Source organism: Leuciscus leuciscus, assembly GCF_965113295.1.
Source record: "Leuciscus leuciscus genome assembly, chromosome: 14".
NCBI lineage: Eukaryota > Metazoa > Chordata > Actinopteri > Cypriniformes > Leuciscidae > Leuciscus > Leuciscus leuciscus.
This window is the reverse complement of record NC_138738.1, coordinates 23,229,384-23,254,952: the sequence shown is the minus strand read 5'-3', so window position 1 is coordinate 23,254,952 and position 25,569 is coordinate 23,229,384. Positions and strand designations below refer to the sequence as shown.

General features: G+C 37.6%; 1 protein-coding gene across 5 annotated transcripts in view; it reads left to right on the top strand.

Moving 5' to 3' along the window:
• rptor (regulatory associated protein of MTOR, complex 1) overlaps positions 1–25,569 on the top strand; it is a 393,572-nt gene that overhangs the window by 223,337 nt on the left and 144,666 nt on the right. For all 5 annotated transcript variants that reach the window (XM_082136702.1, XM_082136700.1, XM_082136701.1 and 2 more), the window contains exons 9-11: positions 10,729–10,829; positions 13,069–13,213; positions 18,350–18,425. In XM_082136702.1, the coding sequence (XP_081992828.1) occupies positions 10,729–10,829; positions 13,069–13,213; positions 18,350–18,425 (322 nt within the window). The remainder of the gene's footprint in view (positions 1–10,728; positions 10,830–13,068; positions 13,214–18,349; positions 18,426–25,569) is intronic.

Sequence of the window (25,569 nt, the reverse complement as noted above, 5' to 3'; positions counted from 1 at the left end):
GGCTCGATCTGGCATCCTCGCCCGGAGCTTTGGTCCCTACATGTGTGGGCCATCAACGGGTACCCGTTAACCTCCCAGCGGGAGTGTTAAACACGATCACACAGGCTAGAGCTCCATCTACAAGGCGGCTCTATTCCTCAAAATGGTCTGTGTTCACTAGCTGGTGTACAGCGAGTGGCACTTCACCCTCACGCTGTGGGGTGCCGGAGGTTCTCTCCTTTTTACAAGAGATTCTGGATAAGGGCAGAACCCCATCCACGCTCAAAGTTTATGTGGCGGCCATAGCAGCGTTCGCTGAACCACCGCTTGGCCAGTCATTAGGAAGGAACGATCTGGTCATTCGCTTCCTTAGAGGAGCTAAGAGGCTGAACCCTCCCAGACCACCCTCAGTTCCCGTTTGGGACCTTTCCACGGTTCTGGAAGCCATGAAAGGTGCCCCATTCGAGCCAATACAGTCAATAGACCTGAAACTCTTGTCTTTCAAAACAGTGTTTCTTCTGGCTCTCGCTTCAGTGAAGCGCATAGGGGATTTGCAAGCGCTCTCAGTGAGCGCGACGTGTATGGAGTTTGGGCCGAATGACTCGAGAGTCATACTCAAACCAAAGCACGGATATGTTCCGTAATGACATGACGTAATGGGCGCGAAGCGCCCTCATTGGTTCTGACGTCATGAGGAGCCTCTATCGATAGGCTGGTGCAGTTGCCGCAGAGCAGCCAATGGGCGCGCGAGCTGTCTCGCCCATGTCTGCATGCTCCTGCAATGCGTTTTACATTATTGCAAAATTAAGGATAATTTTTGGCTTCAATATCTCGAGGAAAAGAGGTTTTCCCCTAGCGTAAGATATCTTACGCAAGTACTCGTTCCCTCTTCTAGAGAGAACCGAGGTTACGTTAGTAACCGAGTACGTTTCTCCCAATAAGTTTGATTGTTATCAAAACAAGTAAATTACTGATTCAGTGTTTCCTGAAACCAAAGTTCCAACGAACATTACTTTGGGCTTTGTTTTTAGAAACCCTTCCATATCTACTGCGTTCATTAAAGCTTCCTGCATCTGGGTCCTTAACTTCCTTCCATCAGTTTTGTAACCTGTGGCAGTCAATGGATACTAATACAATATTCATATAAAGCCATGCAATAGTTTTGTAATCAACAGACTGAAATAGTTCATTCACAAAATATATTGCTATAGCTCTCAAATAACATATGCATTTCTGCATAATGCAATTTGGGTCTTTGCAATTAGTTATGAGACTAATATTGAGTGCCATTATTGACTTCAAACTTGGCACAATATGCTTGATCTCAAAAACAAACTGTTATTTAGTTTTAAGTATAAAAAGTGTGATTATTTTTACTGTAATGTGCTATGGGAACTGAAGTCAGGTAGCTGCTAAGCAATTTCCAAGCTGTCTCGCTCTGAGAGATGTGTGCAAAGTTGGGACAGAAATGAATGTCTCAGAGGTCGACATTGTGGAAGTGAAACCCAGTATATGTGCTGTTTTGAGTGGTACATGTATCATAATGTTGAAAAGAACCATGTCAAAGCAAGAAAGTTACAGCCTACCTAGATTCACACTGATACTAAATTATACCTTCAGCTAGCGAGAAGTTAAATTGTGCTTCATAAAACATACAGCTCCTGGAGACCAGGTACATTACTCATGATTGGAAACAAATAAAGTAAGTAAGTTTGCTGAATGGATAGAGTACAATTTGGCTGTGGGGCTGTCGTTAACAGAAGTGTGTGTGCAGTCATAGATGGCATCTGGGAGCAGCAGTGTGTTAGTCAGTGGCACGTTAGAAGCGATGACATTTGCTTGAGGCTTCTGCCCAGCATGAGCTGCCTGACTCACCCACTCATCACGAGGACAGAGCCCACTGCTGCCAGTCACACACACAATGTTGATGCCTGTGACTCTCACTATCAGGTGTCACTTTTTCTGGAATTTGTAATAGACTTTGGTTCCACCCACATAAATATACTTTGTATACATTTCTGTGTCTTGTGCACATATTTGCTAGTGGTCACATAAGCAGGATTACATATACAGTAAATTGTCCTAAACCTACCTTTCTAAGCCTGCTTTCTGCCATCAGCATCATGCTGACATTTCAACATCTTGTCCTCATTCCTTTTACTCTGTTTTTACAAGACAAAGACAAATGAGAGCGATATCTTCAGTCATTTAATCACTCCGTGTCTTTCAGCTGTTTCTAACAATGATCACTGACTCTGTTCTCTCAAAGGCATTCTGAATGATACCAGTAATTTTTCAACTTAAATAGTCTTACACCTAAAAAAATTGTTGAAATGATTAGAAATTATGTTGATGTACACTTATTCATTTAATCGAGAAAGAGAGGGAGCACAGAAATGTATATATAAATGTAAAATATATGACCTTTGCTGGCAAAATGAGTCACATTGAGCAAATTTTAAAAAATGAGTTAGCCTATTTATTAAAAAAAACAACTTCAATGATTTGTTGGAATCAGACAAAAAAAAAAAGAAAAGAATGAGCTATACCTGTTTGAAGTCAACAAAGTAAATTTTGGTAATAGCACCAAATGTGGCACACACGGGGCCCTATTTTAACGATCTGAAACGCAAGTGTCAAGCGCAAAGCGCAAGTAACTTTGTGGGCGGGTCTTGGGCGCTGTTGCTATTTTCCCGGCGGGATAAATGACTCTTGCGCCCGGCGCAAATCCAAAAGGGGTTGGTCTGAAGTAGCTTCATTATTCATAGGTGTGGTTTGGGCGTAACGTGAAATAAACCAATCAGAGCGTCATCTCACATTCCCTTTAAGAGCAGGCGCGCTTGTTCTAAAGCGGATTCCTATTATAACGGCAGATTTGCCAGGCGCACGCCAGGAGCGGTTCACAGCCGAGGAGACCGACGTTCTCGTCAGGGATGTAAAACACAGAGAAGTGACGTTGGGGATGGAGAAACACACCCAAATTAACTTCGGTTAAACAGGCGTATGATAATTTGGGTAAATGTGTAAGCTAGATGTATGCTTTTATAATAAACTATATCTATCTATCTATCTATCTATCTATCTATCTATCGTAATAATGTATGATTTGCAAAAATGAGAACTGCTGCTTCTGTGTAGATGAGAGAATCAAAGTGTATGCGCGTTGTGCACACGCTACATTGATTATGGCCAAGCATGTGCCCTTAAAATAGCATATGAATAACATGCGCAACGCGCCACTGACTTTAAACATTTTTTTTTCGGTCAGTGGCGGAATTGTTTTCTAAACCTGTAAAATAGCATGAGGGAACGTTTGCGCCGGAACACGCCGCCTCTTTGCGCTGAACCGCCCCTGGGAGCGCAAGTGTATTTCTTAGTTAACCGACGTGCTTCTGTGGAGGGAAAAGTCCGCTGTGCGCGGGTGCAAAATAGGAATGATACATGCGTCGGTGTACAAAGTCAATTGAGCTGGGTGCAAGATGGGGCCCACAAAGTCAAAACCAAATATCTATAGGAAAAATATACAGTATATTCAACTTTTTTTCCCATGATACCACAATTGTTTAATTAACATTAATGAAACAAACAGACTATATATTAAGACCTAACTGAACCTAAGACCTTCTGTGTATATGTCTATATCGGGATTGTACGCTGTCTGAGGCGTCTTTGTGCGCACACCTCGGATTTGTCAGTCAGCACGATTAAGCTCACGCTTATGTTTACATCAGCATGAGTTTGAAAATCACATTTCATTGGTTCAGACTCATGCCATCGAGAATTGGCAATGAATATTCACAAAGTTGGAATGTTGCGCTTTACAATTATACCAAACTTGTGCTGAGTGGAAGTGCCAGTCGTCGAGAAGCTAGCTGAGAAAAAGAGCAATTTTCATGTACAAGGGAAAGGTACTCTTCTTAGAAAAAGTACAAGTAAAGATACCTATAGATACAATATAAATGCTATTTTCAGCATTGGGATCGTTAGACGAGGGCTTAATGAACACATTTTTGTGAAAACCTCAAATTCAACCAAAATTTTAAATTTTCACTTGTTTTCCCTGAAGCTCTTAATTAGCCTGTGCACATTCCGATTCATTTTGCCAGCATGGGTCACATATATAGTATTGGGGCACCTGACCATTACACCAACAGGGACTATAATGACATTGCATTCTAAATGCATAGACATTAATATGGATTTAGTCTCCCATAACAGGGACGGACGGACAGACAGACAGACAGACATATAGACATATAGACAGATAGACAGATATTCAGTCATCACACTCAACCAAAACGAAGACCGAGAGCATAAGCTATAGAGGTGTTGCAATCTGGTGTCGCTCTTTAATTTGACTAACTGCTCCTCCGTTTCAACTGTAAGGTATTTTTCTGGCCAACTGAAGGAATCTCTGACCCAAGCAAATGAACTGAAATCCTTACTGAAATAACAGCTGAATTGTTGTTTCAGTCCTTCAACATGTTGAGCGACTGTGTTAATCAAAGAAGAAATATCTATCCCTTTCTCTTGCAAACATTTTAATTAATCAGCCGATCATTGGCAACAAATGCACTGACTTTGTCTGAAAAAAGCAAGATGTTGGCATCTCTCCCTTGCATTGCTGTGTTCAACAAATCCAACCTGTCGAAAATGTCTAAAGGTTTGACAACTCTTATTTCACACTGACAACATCAGTGTGAAATAGGAGCTGCTCATGTTTGGCTCCCATTTCCTGACAAAGCACTGCCTGCTTTAAAACTTAGTTTAAAACTGACTCCAGAGACTAAGGCATTTTCTTTGATGTGAGAAATTGGCAAAGAATCATACACTTGGCTAAAGGGGCTAAATGCTCGACACGAGTGACCAGACCACTAACCCTCCCAGTCATCCAGAACTTCAAACAATGCCTCTCCAGTTGTGTGCACTGGAAGAGACAGACAGAAAAGAATGTTCTCCTCAATACAATTTTTGATATATCTGAAATAGATATGTACTAGCCCTGCAAAATCAGTTGTCTCAAGCTGCAGGGCATAGTACTGGCTTTGTATGATGTTAGCTAGCAATTGCTCCTTAACGTGGCTTGCCATGTCAGATATGCAGCGCCTAACAGTGTTGTTAGAAAGGGGGATATCACCATTCTGTTGTGCGAAATTCTCTCCACAGATATATTTGGCAGCAGGTAAGATTAGCGCCGCCTCTGCAATTGTGTGAGGTTTTCTTAATTTAGCAAGTCTTTGCGAGACATATTCCAGACACGTGTTAAACACTGATATGTGTTTGTTGATTTTGCGTTTCTGTTGTGCAAGGCAAGATAACTTTAATTTGAAAAAATGTTAAGGGTTTGTCTTTGAGTGTCGGGTGTTTGGTTTCTAAATGGCACTTCAGCTTGCATGGCTTCATGCTATCATTTGCTAGCAAATCTGTGGACATAACACACTGGGGCAGCGGTTCAGCATCTGTCCCAGCCACCTGAAAAGCCAAACTGAAGATTGCTAATGTCATTCTTTCTTAGGTGTTGGTGCTGACGACACATCGTCGCCACAACTCAATTTGGCATGTGTGATGAATTTGTCCATAATGGAATCTTTTCGGCTGGTTGTCACTTATGTGTCTGCATTGTCTGCAGTGTGAGTAAGTAATATAAGTACATGACAAGAATAAATTGTCAAATTGAATTGTTTAAATTTAAAACAAAGTAGAAGCTGATAAGGGATTGACCCGAGCGTGCAAATGCGCAGCTCATTCACTTCTATGTCAGCTGCCGTTTGGTCAATGGAATGTGCTGCTCCGGCTCTCAGCCACTCACTGAACAGAGAAGATGCAGAGAGAGGTGTGAGTGCAGTGGGAAAGCAAGACCTGGCACTTGCAGGACAGTACTGGCAACATTTGAAAATTTGCAACGTTTTGTCGCTAAAGATGTCTAAAAAGTTGTGAAGTTGGCAACACTGGTCTGCACTGATAGCTAGATAAAAGGCAGGCTAAGCTCCACCTCTCCCTAGCAAATAGAAAATACAGAGGGAGAGGAAACATGTTTTTATTTTTTATTTTTTTTATGCATAATTTTTTTTATTTTTTTTATGTACATTCTACTTGAAAAGCTATCAAATACACAGAGTACCCAAATGATGCTCTGTCTGGGTCTTTTTTTTTTTCTTGAAAACAATTTGCCCTACCGATCTCTGAACCACTGCCGTAGAGCATTTGTGAGGTCTATGGCACTGATGTTGGACAAGAAGGCCTTGCTCGCAATCTCAGTTCCAGTTCATTCCAAAGGTGTTTGATGGGGTTGAGGTTAGGGCTCGTTTTTGAAACACAAAGTTGTTAGAGGGTTTTCAACACAGAATTAGTTAAACTACTCCATCTGACGCTTGGCATTGTACTTGATGATGTGATGCTTGCATGCAGCTGCTCCGCTATGAAAATCCATTACATGATGCTCCTGCCAGACAGTTTTTGTGCTGATATTAATGCCAGTGGAAGTTACAGTATATAACCGTAATCTATAAATCAACCGAACATTGGCGACTTTTATGCACCATGCCTGTGCATTTGGTGATGCCACTCTGTGACTTTGTGTGGTCTTCCACTTCGTGGCTGAGTTGCTGCTGTTCCTAAACACTTACACTTTACAATAATACCATCAATAATACAATTACAGTTCATCGTGGAATATGTCTGATATGACTGATGTTACCATGGATTTAAGGTGCATTCAGTAATGTCAGATTTACTTTAATTAGGAGATTATAAGTCAGTTTTTTGTAAATTCTTAAATTGTCTGTGTTTTTCAATCCTGGTCTTGGAGGCCCCTCAGCACTGCACCATTGTATGTGTCTTATCTGATAGACCAAATTAAGGTCATGAATGACCACAAAATCATCTAAAATGTGAAACATTATTCAGACTATTATATAACTGTAAGGGGTTATCTTTCTAAGCTTCTAATCTATACACATCCACATATATTACATCATCTTTATATTGTGGATACATCACATCTTTGTAAAACAGAGAAACACAGCAGGGTGTTGTACCCCATCAGTTTTCTGCCATGGTTAACTGTTCTTCTCCATGGTATTACCTCAGCTCAGCTGCTGAGATGAAAACCAAGATCACCTTCACCCCTTATGGTGAGAATTGAAATCGTTGAGCAATGACTTTTGTCCTCCCAGAATATCCGTTTTCTTATTGTCACAGACTGAAAGTAGGAAATTGTTTTCTGATTCATCTCTCTCTCTCTCTCTCTCTCTCTCTCTCTCTCTCTCTCTCTCTCTCTCTCTCTCTCTCTCTCTCTCTCTCTCTCTCTCTCTCTCTCTCTCTCTCTCTCTCTCTCTCGAATGGCAGCCAGTGAAACTGAAAAAGTTGATTACAGGATTTGGGTGATGTTACCAAAGATGGAGACTCTTAAATGCCAAAAATCTATTCTCATAGATCTATTTAGAATTAGGGCACAAGGAGCAGTGGTTCAATCTCAGTTTTTAAACCTTTCACAAAAAGATGCCCCTTTCTAAGTTCTTTTTCAGTCTTGAGAGAAAGAATGTTCAGAGTCATTGCATTCACTGGTTATGCTCTGAAGATGGCAGGAGCTAGCAAAACCCTTTAGAAAAAAAGAAAGAGAGCAGTACGGTTCTACCCATTGCTTCAGAGAGCTCAAAAGCGGAGCTGAAGAGGCCAGTGTGTGAGCAGGAGCTGCTCATTTCTCTGAAAGAGATGGAGGGGGGTAAAGCCCCTGGCATAGATGGACTCCCTGTGGAGTTTTACAGAGTATTTTGGGCAGTTTTGGGCAATGACCTGTTGGCTTTTCTCAATGAGAGCCTATCTGAGGTGTTGTTGCCTTTAAGCTGCAGAAGAGCGATTATTACAAGATATAAAGACCTGGAGACCAGTGAACTTGCTGATCAATTCCACAAAGTGTATTGTTTCTACCTAAGGATGAGGGTGGACAAGGCTTAGTGCATTTGCCAACCAGAATGGCAACATTTCGTCTACCATTCATTCAAAGATTTTTAACACGACCTGCTGATTTGGTGTGGAGGAACGTGACCAAGGTCATTCTACAAAGGGTGGAGGGACTTGGACTTGTCTAGTCTTAGACTAGTCTCTTTTTGGATTACATGAAGTTGTACCTGAATGGTGTATCTCCTTTTTTATTGTGGACCATTTAAAATATGGGGACTCTTCACTTTCGAGATAATGGACAATTCAGACTCCTTATTTTGGCTTTTGGAGGAGCCCCTTGTCAAGATAGATAAAACAAATGCCTGGCCTCACTCAGAAGTTGTTTGCCTCTAGAACTGTGAAGCTGAGGCAAATTGTCAGTGTGGCTGGCCCTGACTTAAGTGATGTTGCAGCAGTAGCCCTTTTGCTGGGGCACAGGTCAATTCGCCAATCACACTACTTATTAGGGATGTTGCGGTGACGGATTTTTTCCAGTAAAAAAACCGGTAATCCCGGTGTCACCGGGGTTGCGTGTCGGGGATTTCGGGTGGCCGAAAATGCACACGTCTCAATTTACTTTCACTTTAATTAGCGGCAATTCAGTAGCATTTGTTTGAATTAATCATGGGTTAATTTATTTTATTCTTAATAAAAATACACAAAACAATAAGAAACTCGCTTGTATTACACACATCTTTATTGCAAAATGAATAATAACTTGACACACCATGCAAAAACTAAACAAAAGCACTTATGAAACACCTTTAAAGTGCATTTATTAACAAAACGAACCACTGCACACATCGTGCAAGTATCAAACAAGATTTCGTTAAATAAAGTGCCTGCCTTTTTCAGCAAAAAAAACAAAAAACACCGCACAGCCATCGAATATGAAACGAACGAACATCAAAAACTTCGTTAAATAAGGTAGCCTACCCGAATAATCACTGGACACTTAAGTGCAAAAAAAAAACTAATATAAAAATTAAACTCACGTTAAGCTGTTAAAAGATGTGCGTGTAAATTCGAAGTGTTACCTCCGGATGCTGCCACTTTCATCAGGCAAAGTTTACAGGTTGCCTCGTTAACGTTTTCAGGTTCCCTGTTGGCATTTGGTTTGAATCCAAAATATTTCCAAATAGGTGCTTTTGCATTTCGCTTTGAAACCAGATCTTCCGCCATCCTTTGCCAGTTAGCTCGCCTCACTCTCCTCAAATGATAAATGAAATCGGACACCTGCTGCTTTACTGCGGCGCTCGTTCCGCTTACGCTAAATTACGAAGGCACGTAGTCACTAACTGAATTAAGTGCTTTATTGCTATAGGCTAAAACTTCAACACGATGGGGACGGTGCCGGTGGTCAAGTGCTATGACCGGTAGGTGGGTTAAACACCGTGTATCACCGGTAACACCGACTATCGCAACAAGCCTACTACTTATGACCTTTGGAAAAGGCTTTGAGGTTCCAGATACAAATGATCATGTTCCGAAAATTAGGATTACTCTGGGTCTTGAAGGGCATGTCAAGTCATCTGCTAGACCTTCACAAGCTGCAAGACTTGGATTTGGATACAGTAGAGGGGAAAGTGTGATAGGAAAGTTTCTAATAGAGTTGGCAGTTAATGCATTTATTTCTGTTATCAATCGAATTGTTAATGATCAGTGTGTATTTTGTGGTTTAAGGGAAACAGTTTTTCGTTGTTTTTTAGAATGTGTTAGAATTACAGTAAAAAGGATGTCATGGTTGCATAGCAACAGCATTTTTGGAAGCTGAGTCCTATGCAGCTCTGTTACTATGCACCATCTCACCTCAGTCCACCTTTACTGTAGGGATTCATAGCAACAATAGATTCTTAATATTGATTATTGGCACATTGCGAAAACATGATATAGTCTTGTCATATCAACTAATATACAGTTGTTGTTTTTTATTCACTTTGGTGCTATTTTCACAAGTAAGGTGTACATTTTCAAAACTCTTAGTACAAAAAATCCAAACTGATCACAGTTGTAACACAGCTAGTCATTCTTTCAAATCCTGAATAATAATCAGAGTAAGATCTTAATTGCAGTAAGATGTTTACATGACATGAGCAGAACTCTTAATTCCAGTTTACATGCAATTTTCATTATTCTGATTATTTGCTAATAAGTATTGTTAAACCACACTCATATAGGCATACAGCATGTGTGTTACCGGCCATTGTTTTAATCTACGCACATCAAATTCAAAACACATTTTTACGGACATACTGGATATTATTCGGCGCCGTGATGAATATCACAATGCCGGGTTTGCCTATGCTGTGGCCGAGTTCTTCACGCCATCTGAATGAAGATACAAAGCAGAGGCTGCGCACTGTGCGTAGCGAGTTGTGTTGACAGAGTTGAGTGATTTGGTGAAGAGAAACTTTAGAATAATGTCGCGGAGTTCATTCATGAAGTTGTGTGAAGTAATTATGAAACGCATTTAATTTCAGCTGTAAACCTGCTTTACAGTAGACAGTGTTTAGTTAAATTACCGTGTCAATGTTACAAAGTTCATCAATTATGAAAATGTACTTAATTCAACTATAAAGCAGCTCTACAGACAAAGGTGTCATTATTCAGCTCAAGTCAGCTCCGTGTTTGTTCAAATCAGTTCAAAAACAAGCAAGTTTACTGTGCTTTTATATTTATACTTTCTCTCTAATGAAAACCAACAAGTTTGAAACTTACAGCACTTCACATCCAATCACATCTCAGTTTATTTTGAAATGCTGATATGATTTTTTGGGTTTCATGTATGTGCTTATTAATTTCTCTCAGGATCCCCGGCAGACTGAATGACAGGAGGACACCATTAGGAGAGCTGAACTGGATTTTCACAGCTATTACTGACACAATTGCATGGAACGTCCTGCCGAGAGGTTTGTTCTGATAAAAATCCAACTATTCAACAATCTATGAAGATTTAGTTTCATGCCAATCAACAACAAAGACCTTTCAGGGCCTCCCACAAGCGTGACAAATTCATTTTGATCATTCAACGTCTGTTAAATGACTTGGCTCAGTCAGAACCCAGATTTGCCTGTTAACTTTGCTTGTTCCACAAAATAACAAAAAATGGCAGAGATGTTACATATGCACTTAACATGGTGACGTGACGTAAATATGCACATAGTGTGGTGGCATTTACAGTATGCGGATGACTCTGGTTACATTTTAATTTAATAGTTTGTATTTTAAGTCATTTTCCGATCCCACTACCCCACTAATATCCTTTTTGCTACAAAACCAATAACATTTAAAAGATTATAATAAAACATCTTCAAAAGATTGAGTGTGAAAACATATATAGATTGGTGCCCTCTATGAAAATCCATAACTATGCAACATCACATGAGGAAATCACAGATTATACATGTTGATACTGATTTTAACAGTTCAAGAGATACAAATTATATTTTTTTTTATTAAGGCTTGTTTAATATAGCTCTTGATTTTTTTCTGTATTCTGATGTTATTCAATATGTAGCTCAATATTCAATTTTTTTTTTTTTTTTACCCCATGAAAAAGACATGATCTGGATTGGACAGATATTGTTACAAATTACATATATGTTGTTTACTGCAAAATCACCTCTAGTTAAAAAAAAAATGTAGACAATGACTGCTTGTAAGTTTTTATTAAACTAACACAAAATGAATCTTTGAAATCATATTTACTTAAATGTATCTATATAAAATCATTTTAGCACTATCTCACTGACTGAGCTCAGAATTCGTGCAAATTATAATCAACAGGATTTGTACACGGTGCTTAAAGTAGTTGAATTACTTGAATTTGACTTTTTGAAATTTAGGTTCTGGAAAACCCTTGAAACAGCCATTTTCTATAAAGAAGTACTTGAAAAGTGCTTGAATTATTGAAAGACAATATATGGGAAATTTATTTTTAATGTTATTGATAAAACAATCTTTTCACACAAAATTAACGCTGCAGTCCGTCTGATATAGATATAGAGGCATTTTGCATGGCTATGAGCGTGATATTGCTCATATAAATATCCAAGTATATGAAACAGCTTTTATTAAAGTCAATCATATATTAATGGAAGAAAAAAAAAATCAGGTTCAATAAGGAAAGCGATTTCTTTGTCATAGAAGTCTTTCAATGGTTAAAGTTACCACTGTCATTGCATGTGCTGCACTTTACCATTTTGTTTTATTAGTTTATTTTTATTTTTACCTTTTTTAGAATTGAAAAGATAATAAAGAAAGATATTGTTTGATAAATGAGATCTCTGATTGTAGGCCTAGTCCTTGAAAAAAAAAGAAAAAAGTAATGCTTAAAGTCCTTGAAAGTCCTGAAATTTGCTTACTTATAAGATGAACTTTTAACATGTTACGCAATCGCGATATTCATAATATTCTTAATTTTATATTGTCAGCAAAGAAATTGTGATAATGTCACTTATCTTCCATGTATTGCTCAGTCCTAGTTTAGACACAATTTGGCAAGTTCATTTTCTAAATTTATATTTGCTTCTTCATACAAAATAGTTCCAAAAGCCAAAGCAAGTTCAGCCGTTGCATGTCCCAGAGCTACTCACAGACTGCCAGCAGTATACACAGACAGTAGAAGTGAGAAAAATGGTGAAGCATCCTGGTGCTGTTATACTGAATATCATCACTTTTAACAGTGCTTGCCTGGCCAGTCAGATTACAGGACCAAAACTAACTGTTGTATAAGGAAGTATAATGATGCTTGTTTGTGCATTCACAAGCTCTGTAAATGCTATGCTGGCAGTTTGTACAGTATTCTTCATTAAAGGACAAGATATATATATGTAAATTCTCAAACACTAGCAGCACAGAACACAAGCTTTGAAGATTTGCTTCTGTCTCTTTACTGAGGAGGAACCAAGCCTGATTCTGTGGGTATATCCTAACCTCTCACAGTCTTTAATATATTTTTGTGCATCAATGTTGCATAATGAAAATCCCCAGGCTTTTTTAATCTGCCATGCACACACATCATAATCATTGGATCTCATTAAGACTGAGCATTTCACACAACAGAATTTAGGATTTTAATCAAGTTACCTGTTATCACATAAAACATAAAGCATTTAACAAAAAATCTTTCTCTCTCTTTCTCTATAGATCTCTTTCAGAAATTATTTCGTCAGGATCTTTTGGTGGCCAGTCTATTTCGTAATTTCCTTTTGGCTGAGAGAATTATGAGGTCATATAATTGTACACCAGTCAGCAGCCCCAGGTTGCCACCTACATACATGCACGCTATGTGGTAAGTGTATGGATGTGAACACACATACATCATTATTTTCCCAAATATTTGCAACCTTTGTTCAGACAGGACAAAAATCTGATTGTTTTGGTGTATCTGACTCATATATTTAGTTGTTCATTGTCAGAGGTGTCAAAAGTATTCACATTCATTACTAATGTAGAAGTATATATACTAGGGTTTAAAAAAGACTTCTGTAGAAGTTGAAGTATCAACTCAAGCTTTTTACTCAAGTAAAAGTGTAAAAGTACTGGTTTCAAAACTACTTAAAGTATAAAAGAAAAAGTAATGAAATGAAAAAAATGCCATTAAGGACAAAAGCTTAGGCCGCTTGGGGGCCTATATGCACTACCCCACCTCCTCAAAAAACATTTTCCTAAATGTCATAATGACTATAATGTTATTAAATCGTTTATGTTGAAACATTTGGGATGCACTAGCCACTAGGCTACCTGTTTCAGCCGCATATATGGCCATTGAAAATGAGCGCATTTTAGTACAATGCAAATACATTAAAGAACCATATATGTGTACTACTGAGCATTAACGTGTTTCATGGAGCGGAAGATATGATGACTTGTTGCCTATAAGCATTGTAATGGTGCACAGTGTTGCCAGATTGGGACGGTGATTTCCAGTCCAAAAGCTCACCAAAACCCGCCCACTCCAAGAAAAAAAACAGCCAAAATTTTACTGCCAAAATAATGTGATTTATAATTTTTAAAAAAATACAAAAATACAGAAATTTTCCAGGAAAACGAATCAAAACAGGGCATAATTAAGGAGAATTAGCAAAATATGACTAAAATGTCCAGGTGGACACGGTCAAAACGGCCATCAAGAACTGAACCGATGACTTTAACCCTCGGAAGTACACATTGCAAAACATAACGAAGAATTTAGCAGTCAAAACTGATTCATCATTGATTCAAACCTTTTTCAGCAGCTGTCAGGGACAAGTAGAGTGCATGCAGTCTGGACGGTGTAAAATTTGCAGATGTCAGGTTAGGCTAGTGTGTACATGACCATGGACAGGAATCGTCCCATATTCGATTTCAATTCAAGTCATTCAACTGCTGTCCTCTCAGAGTTATATTCTCCATCGAGTCATCTCCCACCACATGTGTACGTTTTTAGAGTTGCTCACTATCTCACTCTTTACTGTAGATACAACTTACTGTATATGTATGTCACTTTAGCATTATGAATATACAGCTACAACTTATCGCGCTAAATCACGTCTGCCTGCTTGATCGCTGATTGGCTAAAAGTGTGTGCTCGTCGGTGACGTCAACACCAACGTCATGCAATGTCATGATGACTGATTTTATGGACTACATGCCCACTTTAGTTTAGTTTTTTAACCAATTAAATTTTAAAATGTAGATGTTTGAAAACCGCCGAAATGACCCCAAAGCAGCCCATTTTTTTTCCACCTGCCCAAACCCTTTTTTATCCGCACAATCAAATTCAAAACTGCCCAAGCCCAATCTGGCAACACTGATGGTGCAAAAAGTCAAACTTTAGAGGCAGACGATGTACACGATGGATCGCGTACAAACCAATAGGGTGTCGGAATGGTATATGTTTATATTTCTCGTCCAACCACAATTAAAAATTACGGGAAAAGCCTGTAAAAGTCCTGGCAGAAAGCGATGCATTTTTTATAATTTTTTCCAAAGTGTTACAACTTAGCGTTATCTAATAATTGTTGCAAACTGGTACTACCAACAAAATATTAGTGCATTCCTGGAACTGGGCGTCGTTACACTACATCCTTATGCAACGCTTTCTGCCAGGACTTTTACGGGCTTTTCCCAAATCACGGAAGTGACCTCGACGTACAGGTTAGCGGTAGCATAAGCCATCAGGCAAGTGCTATTTAAATAAACTCCTGATGTACTTACAAACTTTCCAATGCCTCGTTCTATGAGTACAGAACCTATTTGTACTACTGTAGAAGTGTGGTACCATTCTGGGCATTATTAGTGGGGTAATTTACGAGATACAACCTTGGATCCATTAGCGCCTGCACTAAGCCATTCGGCTGATATTTCTAAATAAGCTCTAACTTTAATAATGTTCGACCAAGGAAAAAAAAAAAGCTTTTGGGGGGGTGTTTGGCTCAAGGTCATGGTGCAAAGGACCCTAGGTTGAAATTACTCTGAACCATCCCTTTAAAGGAATTACTTAGCATCATTACTCTACTTTGGTACAAAGTCGATATAAAAATAAAAAAAAGTACCATGCTTTCTCAGTACTTAGTTCAAAATATTTCTGTTTCTAAGTATTTGTTTTTTTTCAAAATGTCACTTGTGTTTTAGGATTTACAGAGTAAATGTAGCCTAATGGACCTGATACTGTCTATTGTGTCATTAATATTAATCAAACCACAATGCTGATAAGATAAAAACACTTACTTATCTTAATGAATTTATTTGTTCTTTATTATGGACTATACTTAACTGCTTCAAGGCCTTATGCCATTGTTTTAATTAAAGTAATATTTCAATGACATATAAAGTAATGTTTCATATGTTAATGTTTTTTCTTGATATTTAATAAATATCAAAATAAATAAATATGTATTTATAATATAATTATATTTTTAATTAAAGTTTTGTATTCAGTAGCGCATTATTTTGCTGTGGCAAAATTCTTACTGGTAACAGTATTGAGGTAACCATGATTTCAACTCAAGTAGCAACCTCTCAGTAACAGTAACATTCTGTTTTATTATATTTCTACTAGAAGTCAAATCGATGCGCCAGGTTTTAAACAGCATCCCACGGAGAAAGAGAGCTTTTTCTTTTATTCCCAGAGTGAACGGCACTATTCATTTATTTACATTGGTATTTTACTCATAGCTCTCTCCCTCCGCATTTTACATGAACTATATTATGAATCTTCATTCCCCAGCTCCCTCCCCCTGTTTTCTGTCATCAGTATCATGCTGTTGGCTAAACCTGCATTGTGTAATCCTCAACAGTGTATGATGGAATAGAAACAGTGCTTTGTTCTTCACAGTAGTTGAAGCTTGAATCTCATAACATGCCATTAGCAAGAGAGTAATAGATATCAGTTTCAAAATGGAGCATCAGAGCTCTTCAGTTACACTAGGCACTGGGAACTATATTGTGAGAGGGGGGGCGGCGTTTCCATGGTGACGCGTCATTGCTTGTCACGTGACACCAGATAGTTCTTCTGAGCTTATGAAACAGGAGATGAGATACGAGAGAGGCGGAAACAGAGGGAACATTTGGTAAAGAAGGAAAGAGTTATGGGAACATTTTAGAGGAAATATGGTGCCTTCCGCTATTAGGAGGAGACATGATAAAGCAGGGAAGCGAGTAAAGGAGCGAAAAACAATACAGGAAACAGACAGAGAGAATGATCTTTGTGAAATGATCAGTCCAGTGTCCATCATTATTATCAGTGAGGCTTTCAATTCAACATGTTAATTTAGTACAACAAATTGGTTAATTTATCAGCATATTATGCAAGTAATGTACAGTATATTATTAATAATCAATATAAACAATAATAATATAAAGGTCTCGGAGGACCTTTTTTTTATTATTTAAAAAAAAAAAATGTATGGGACGACACATATTGAAGCAGCAGTGGGAAGGGAAGTATAGCACATAGAGCTTCTCTGAAAAAGTTAGACCACAAAATAATAGTAATAAGAGGGAAAAGCAGATCAATCTGCAAAACTTGTAATACACAATAGAGCAGTGGAGTGAGGATATTAAAGCCTGAAGAAAGGCCCTATGCTGTTGCCTGTTGTCATGATCCACTATTGAAGCTGGCATAATGATAGTGGGGTCACTCTTTTTGTATATTTACATTCCACTGGGAGAAATCCTGGTGATTAGAGACTAGCAAAGCGTATTATAGTCACAGCTGTAGTTCTGGCTCTTCAGTGGACAACACTTTTGATGTGTTATGTAATGTCATGAATTAAATATAGCCAAAGTGTTGCGGGTTCTGTGATCAAAGCAATTCTCTCAGCCTATGTGGCAAAGGAAAATACAGCAATGAAAAAAAAAAAAAAAAAGCAATGTTAAACCTCAGTGTGTAATGGAGGTCTAAAAGTTCAGTGCTGCTTCTGTATGTGGAGTGTCAAGAGATTAGTTCTTATGTAATATTTTAACATGCAGCCTTTGAGAAGTGCAGTGAAGATTACATGCAGATACTATAAAGCAGTGCTTCTCAACTTGTGCTGCAGTAAGTGCAACTAACCGTATAATTATACAGAGTTAGTATAGCGAGATAAATAGGCTAATCCATTTTTAAAAAGGAAGTGAAAACACTTCCAATACAGTATCTTTTGACGTCAAAAGAAATGTGTCCAGTCAAAGCTTACTGTATTTTGGTGCAGATCCATCTGTCACTAGATGGCTAGCCAAATTAGGCAGATCCCAACATGGATAATTATGTAACTTGCCTTCGTCCTCATAAACCATGAACAAATCTGCTCAAGGCAGTGGCGTGCAAAGACCTCCGCGGGGGCAGGGTCGAAATTGCGTTCCAGGGCGGGGGAAATCACGTTCCGCGGGGCTCTGCAATGCGACCGAAAAGGACACTTTCACGATTAAAGGCTCAAAACAAACCCACCCAATCGACAATGCACGCCACTAGCTCAAGGTTATATTAAATACAATTTTGGTACTGTGTTGGGTTGCCCAATGTAAAATTAGGGCCCTGTTGCAAAATTTTAAATCCAAATATCTTATTAATTTACAGGAAAAGTTTATACCAATTTAATTTTTAGTTTTTGTGTTTACAGTTGTGTACAGAATGGTGAATGAATTTTCATCTGTGGGTGAACTAACCCTTTAAGTGTAGAAGTTAAATAATCTTTCTCAAAGATTTCAAACGGGTAAATTTACAGGCTCCTCTCTCCCTCAATAATGAGTGTCATGAATAAAAAATGTGCCAGTGCATCTCCCTTAATAATGAGTGTCATGAATAAAAAATGTGCCAGTGCATCTTTTCATGTGATCAGAGCCTAGACTCTCACAGCAAGAAACGTGATTGTGGGATTGACTAGTGTGGCATCTGTGTGTGTGTGTGTGTGTGTGTGTGTGTGTGTGTGTGTGTGTGTGTGTGTGTGTGTGTGTGTGTGCCCAGGCAAGCATGGGACCTTGCGGTGGACATCTGCCTCTCCCAGCTTCCCACCATCATCGAGGAGGGCACAGCCTTCAGGGTGAGCATGACTTATACTGGCTCTGAGTGAAGATCACAGAGAAAGGGCTATTACCTGATCAGTAATTCAGTGTCTCTTACATCTATTGTTCCTTTTCCTCGTATTAGCACTGTAGTCCTACTTATGATGAATTAGTTGTACAATCTCTAATCATACTCAGTGAATTGTATATTCCCCATTGTTAGTCATTGAATTTAATCTGGTCACACCACCCCTCTGAGTGCAGTTTTTTTCTGAATGCTGTTCAGTTTTCTATTAGTACCATGCCTTTTTAGTGTCTGTAGTTAGTTTTTTCTAAATGTTTAAACAATATGATATACAGAAATGGAATATTAAAGGGATACTCCACTTTTTTGGAAATAGGCTCATTTTACAACTCCCCCAGAGTTAAACAGTTGAGTTTTACCGTTTTCGAATCCATTCAGCCGAGTTTCTGATATTAAGAAGAATATCAGTAACCAGACAGTGTCTGGTCTCATTGACTTCCATAGTATATATTTTTTCCTACTATGGAAGTCAATGAGACCAGAAACTGTCTGGTTACTGATAGTCTACTTAATATCAGAAACTCGGCTGAATGGATTCGAAAACGGTAAAACTGAACTGTTTAACTCTGGGGGGGGGGGGGGGGTGGTGGGGTAAAATGAGCCTATTTCCAAAAAAAGTGGAGTATCCCTTTAAGTTAACTTCAACCACAGAAAAAGAAGCTGAAGTTCAGCTAAATGTTTCATTGCCTCTCCCACATTAAGATCTTGGCTAAGTAAAATTATTATAGTATTATTATTATAATTTTCAACAGACCAAGACAGAAATTAGGATGTCATATTCAAACCTTCATTTCTCTCATGGACACTTGCTAATTGTTAAGCATGCCTCTGATGGTTTTATTTACTTCCTTTTTCCACCTATTCTTGTTTTGTGCTCAGTTTTACTGAATATTAGGTGCAGTAACCTGTTGTTTTGGACATTACTAATGCTGTTACAGCTTAATTTCCCTTCTGAGATTCCCTTCTAAATACAGTATAGGACTTTGGCAGTTAATTATTAAATAATAAAACAGTAAAACAACATGAAAATCACCACAGTGGTAGTCTGTGAGATGTAGAACAAGAATCTGGTGGAGTTTGCAGAAAACAATTTGATTTGCATTTTTTATGAATTTATTAAATATGCCCATATGCCAAGTATACAGTATAGGACTTTGGCAGTTAATTATTAAATAATAAAACAGTAAAACAACATGAAAATCACCACAGTGGTAGTCTGTGAGATGTAGAACAAGAATCTGGTGGAGTTTGCAGAAAACAATTTGATTTCAATTTTATATGAATTTATTAAATATTGCTATATAGCCAGGTATACAGTATAGGAATTTGGCAGTTAATTATTAAATAATAAAACAGTAAAACAACATGAAAATCACCACAGTGGTAGTCTGTGAGATGTAGAACAAGAATATGGTGGAGTTTGCAGAAAACAATTTGATTTGCATTTTTTATGAATTTATTAAATATGCCCATATGCCAAGTATACAGTATAGGACTTTGGCAGTTAATTATTAAATAATAAAACAGTAAAACAGCATGAGAATCACCACAGTGGTAGTCTGTGAGATGTAGAACAAGAATCTGGTGGAGTTTGCAGAAAACAATTTGATTTGCATTTTTTATGAATTTATTAAATATGCCCATATGCCAAGTATACAGTATAGGACTTTGGCAGTTAATTATTAAATAATAAAACAGTAAAACAACATGAAAATCACCACAGTGGTAGTCTGTGAGATGTAGAACAAGAATCTGGTGGAGTTTGCAGAAAACAATTTGATTTCAATTTTTTATGAATTTATTAAATATGCCTATATGCCAGGTATACAGTATAGGACTTTGACAGTTAATTATTAAATAATAAAACAGTAAAACAACATGAAAATCACCACAGTGGTAGTCTGTGAGATGTAGAACAAGAATCTGGTGGAGTTTGCAGAAAACAATTTGATTTGCATGTTTTATGAATTTATTAAATATGCCTATATGCCAGGTATACAGTATAGGACTTTGACAGTTAATTATTAAATAATAAAACAGTAAAACAACATGTAAATCACCACAGTGGTAGTCTGTGAGATGTAGAACAAGAATCTGGTGGAGTTTGTAGAAAACAATTTGATAATTTTTTTTTAATGAATTTATTAAATATTGCTATATAGCCAGGTATACAGTATAGGACTTTGGCAGTTAATTTTTAAATAATAAAACAGTAAAACAACATGTAAATCACCACAGTGGTAGTCTGTGAGATGTAGAACAAGAATCTGGTGGAGTTTGCATAAAACAATTTGATTTGCATTTTTTATGAATTTATTAAATATGCCTATATAGCCAGGTATACAGTATAGGACTTTGACAGTTAATTATTAAATAATAAAACAGTAAAACAACATGAAAATCACCACAGTGGGAGTCTGTGAGATGTAGAACAAGAATGTGGTGGAGTTTGCAGAAAACAATTTGATTTGCATTTTTTATGAATTTATTAAATATTGCTATATAGCCAGGTATACAGTATAGGACTTTGGCAGTTAATTTTTAAATAATAAAACAGTAAAACAACATGTAAATCACCACAGTGGTAGTCTGTGAGATGTAGAACAAGAATATGGTGGAGTTTGCAGAAAACAATTTGATTTGCATGTTTTATGAATTTATTAAATATTGCTATATAGCCAGGTATACAGTATAGGACTTTGACAGTTAATTATTAAATAATAAAACAGTAAAACAACATGAAAATCACCACAGTGGGAGTCTGTGAGATGTAGAACAAGAATATGGTGGAGTTTGCAGAAAACAATTTGATTTGCATGTTTTATGAATTTATTAAATATGCCTATATGCCAGGTATACAGTATAGGACTTTGACAGTTTATTATTAAATAATAAAACAGTAAAACAACATGTAAATCACCACAGTGGTAGTCTGTGAGATGTACAACCAGAATCTGGTGGAGTTTGCAGAAAACAATTTGATTTGCATGTTTTATGAATTTATTAAATATGCCTATATGCCAGGTATACAGTATAGGACTTTGACAGTTAATTATTAAATAATAAAACAGTAAAACAACATGAAAATCACCATAGTGGTAGTCTGTGAGATGTAGAACAAGAATCTGGTGGAGTTTGTAGAAAACAATTTGATTTGCATTTTTTATGAATTTATTAAATATGCCCATATGCCAGGTATACAGTATAGGACTTTGACAGTTTATTATTAAATAATAAAACAGTAAAACAACATGTAAATCACCACAGTGGTAGTCTGTGAGATGTAGAACAAGAATCTGGTGGAGTTTGCAGAAAACAATTTGATTTGCATGTTTTATGAATTTATTAAATATGCCTATATGCCAGGTATACAGTATAGGACTTTGACAGTTAATTATTAAATAATAAAACAGTAAAACAACATGTAAATCACCACAGTGGTAGTCTGTGAGATGTAGAACAAGAATCTGGTGGAGTTTGCAGAAAACAATTTGATTTGCATGTTTTATGAATTTATTAAATATGCCTATATGCCAGGTATACAGTATAGGACTTTGACAGTTAATTATTAAATATTATACTACAGTGCCGTTGAATGCTTGAATCTGATTGGTTGACGAACGTTCTAAGGTGTGCATTATTTTCAGGGAAACGCACGGCTAAAGTAGTTCCAGGCAGGTCTTGACCGCATTACAGTTCCATATCACTTCGCGTAGTCAACTGTAATAACGGAAAATAGGATACAATTCATAACAAGAAAAAGCATTTCGCCCCATGCGCTTGATCTGCAATTTTCAATGTCTAGCTTCACAATCAATAGAAACATGTTTAATTTGAATAAATAAACTATAAAGTCCTATCTATAATCAATAGAAAATTAAACTGAATATAGGCTAAATAAATGGATAGTCCTGACTCCTGCAGCACGGATTTTTATTGCAGATAATTTAACAAATCAATAATTATTGATAGGCCTACTTGTTAAAAGGGCTTTGGGTTTCATTTATTTGGCTAGTCTACTGTCATCTGTCAATAATAGAAAAAAAAAAAGAATTAACGAATTAATTAAAACGAATTTAATTAATTAATAAATAATAATATTGACGCACATGCTTTTCTGTCTCATTATTGCACCATCTCTCTCTAATAACTGCATTAATAACTGCATAAAGCCGGGAACACACTTTAAGGCCGGTTATGAATGTAATTTGATACTTATGACTGATCATGACCAAACGCGTGTTCAGCGCGTTCAGTCTGTGTTCAAAGTCGGTGTTTAAAATCTGCTGCAGTCGATGAAACCAGTCAGAGAATGTGTCAGCTAGTCGTGTGTCCCAGCATTAGTGGCTCAAACCTCCGTTACTAACTCTGAAATGACGTTTTGGAATTAGCAACGGAGGCATGGGATTAGATGCGTAAGAAATTAGTCCTACATACAAGAGCGTTTTAATGACAAAAACTTTACAAACGTCTTGAAATACATAATCTGAACAATGTTTCGAGGTGTGGTAACTGTAGTATAAGCGGAATAATTGACTTCAGGCCGTTGAATTATTAGAAAAATAATGCACACCCGAGGTGTAACGGCCACTCCGCTTCGCGTCGTGACCGCATTACCACCTCGGGTGTGCATTATTTTTCTAATAATCCAACGGCCTGTCGTCAATTATTCCTTACATAAAACAGTAAAACAACATGAAAATCACCACAGTGGTAGTCTGTGAGATGTAGAACAAGAATCTGGTGGAGTTTGTAGAAAACAATTTGATTAAATTGTTTTATGAATTTATTAATTATGCCTATACAGCCAGGTATACAGTATAGGATTTTGGCAGTTAATTATTAAATAATAAAACAGTAAAACAACATGAAAATCACCACAGTGGTAGTCTGTGAGATGTAGAACAAGAATCTGGTGGAGTTTGCAGAAAACAATTTGATTTGCATTTTTTATGAATTTATTAAATATTGCTGTATAACATGGTATACAGTATAGGACTTTGGCAGTTAATTATTAAATAATAAAACAGTAGAACAACATGAGAATCACCACAGTGGTAGTCTGTGAGATGTAGAACAAAAATCTGGTGGAGTTTGCAGAAAACAATTTGATTTTATTATGAATATTTTTTAAAAGTCTGCCGACACCAAGCGCATACACATTGAGCCTACCACGCAACCTCGTGTAGACGCGCAATTGTGTTTTTAAGCGTAGATGGCGCGACCGCGCTTCTCCGAAGCACAGATGGCGTGACCGCAGTAGTCGTCCGGTTACAGCAGGATGCACGGTAAAACTCTCTCCAATGTGCGCAAGTGCGCATTTAAAAGTTCACATTATAATGTCGGCCGGTACCGGTAGTAAATGTGCTTTAGAAATAAACGGAACTTGAACTTGATAATGTGAATATATCATATTCACATTATAATGTGAACTTTTAAATGCGCACTTGTGCAGCGCTGCACACTGTAGGTGTTTCTCAATGTCAAGGATACTTCCTTGGCAGGACTGGTCCTTCCAAGTCACTTCCTTCAGAGGCTAGGCGAGGCTCCTCTTTAGCATTCGGAGAACACGTTTTTCAACGGCTCTGGAACAGGCTAGCAAGTGCACGTCATTGCGTCATTACGTCAGTGAAAATGAAAAACAGAGCGTTGTTAAGGACGCAGTTCTGTTCACTCAGGAATATAATCGTTTTTAAATCAATAAACTCCTTTTTAATCATATTGATTCTTTGACTGTCAAGTGTGTTTAAACAGTGCGGGTCAATTTGACCCATAACATAATGGATGTAATTATTTTTTTAAAACAAATGTTTGGTAACGTAAATATACTTACATTTGAAAGCATATTGCCCCGTTAACGCTCCGACTCCGTTAACGTCCGACATTTAGAATTTTTTGAAAAAGATAGCAAAGTTGCACGCATAGGATTGTGGGTGATTTGAGAGCGCGAAGGCTACACATGCATCCTTTCCTGTATATGGGATATTTTTCGAACGAAGGACTAAAGGAGATGTCTATGGGTCTGGGGTGACGGGATGGAGGCTTCTATGATATTAGACTGCGTAGCCTATAATAGATAATGAATTTCAAACCTGAACCAAACATATTTTTATTCAAAGATCAACAGTCTGTCATTATTCTTTAGTCTGCCACAAAAAAACAACAACATTAAAATCATGAACTCAAATGTCATTGTGAAAAGAAAAAAAAAAACAATGACTGTTGTAAGTAACAGTGCGTAAATCAGACCTTTCAGTATAGCCTAACGCTAATAAGCTTAAACGAAAATAACGAGATAATTGTGTAGTGAAGTATTGTTTTGCAGTGCCGCGAACAATCAATCACAATCAATCACTCCTTTACGCGTGCAGCACTGTCCTCGCGGCTGCAGCAACTTGCGCTCTATAATAGGCAAAATAGGCTACAGAATAAGAATATTTCGCAGGTATTGACAGGTGCAATATTTGAAAATCGATCATATATTTTTTTGTACATTTATATCTGCATTTATGTAAAAACTTAAACTTTCAAACATCAAAATGTCATTTATTAATGTTTTCATGTCAAAATGACATACAAACATCTTTTCCTATTCTATTTTGCCTGGAAACGCTTCCAACACGCTTGCGTGTCGCGTGAAAAATAGGCGTCGGTTCTATTTATAGCATGCACGCGTTTTCCGCGCGGCTCGAGGCGCGCCTGAGACGCGCGTGTCACGCAGGCAGTGTGTAAGCTCTAACCTGTTAACAGGGGAGCCGAAATAAAAACGGACACGCCACGCAGCCAGTGTGTCGCCGGCCTCAACTTCCGCAGACAGTTTTTAATGTTTATCAGACAATAACTACTCAAGATTTTGCTTTAGTATAATTTTGGGGACAATTAGGGCCAGATTCGGGACAACAGTTTAGATTTCGGGACTGTCCCGAATTTTTCGGGACGTCTGGTCACCCTAAGCCTGCAGTGCACAATACATTTAAAATAAGCATCATTTAATTGTATATTATTTCTGTGTAGTGTAGTGTAGTGTAGGCTATATAAATATATACACTTCTGAATTCTTGACATTCATATATAAATATAAAATTTTGAAATGTATG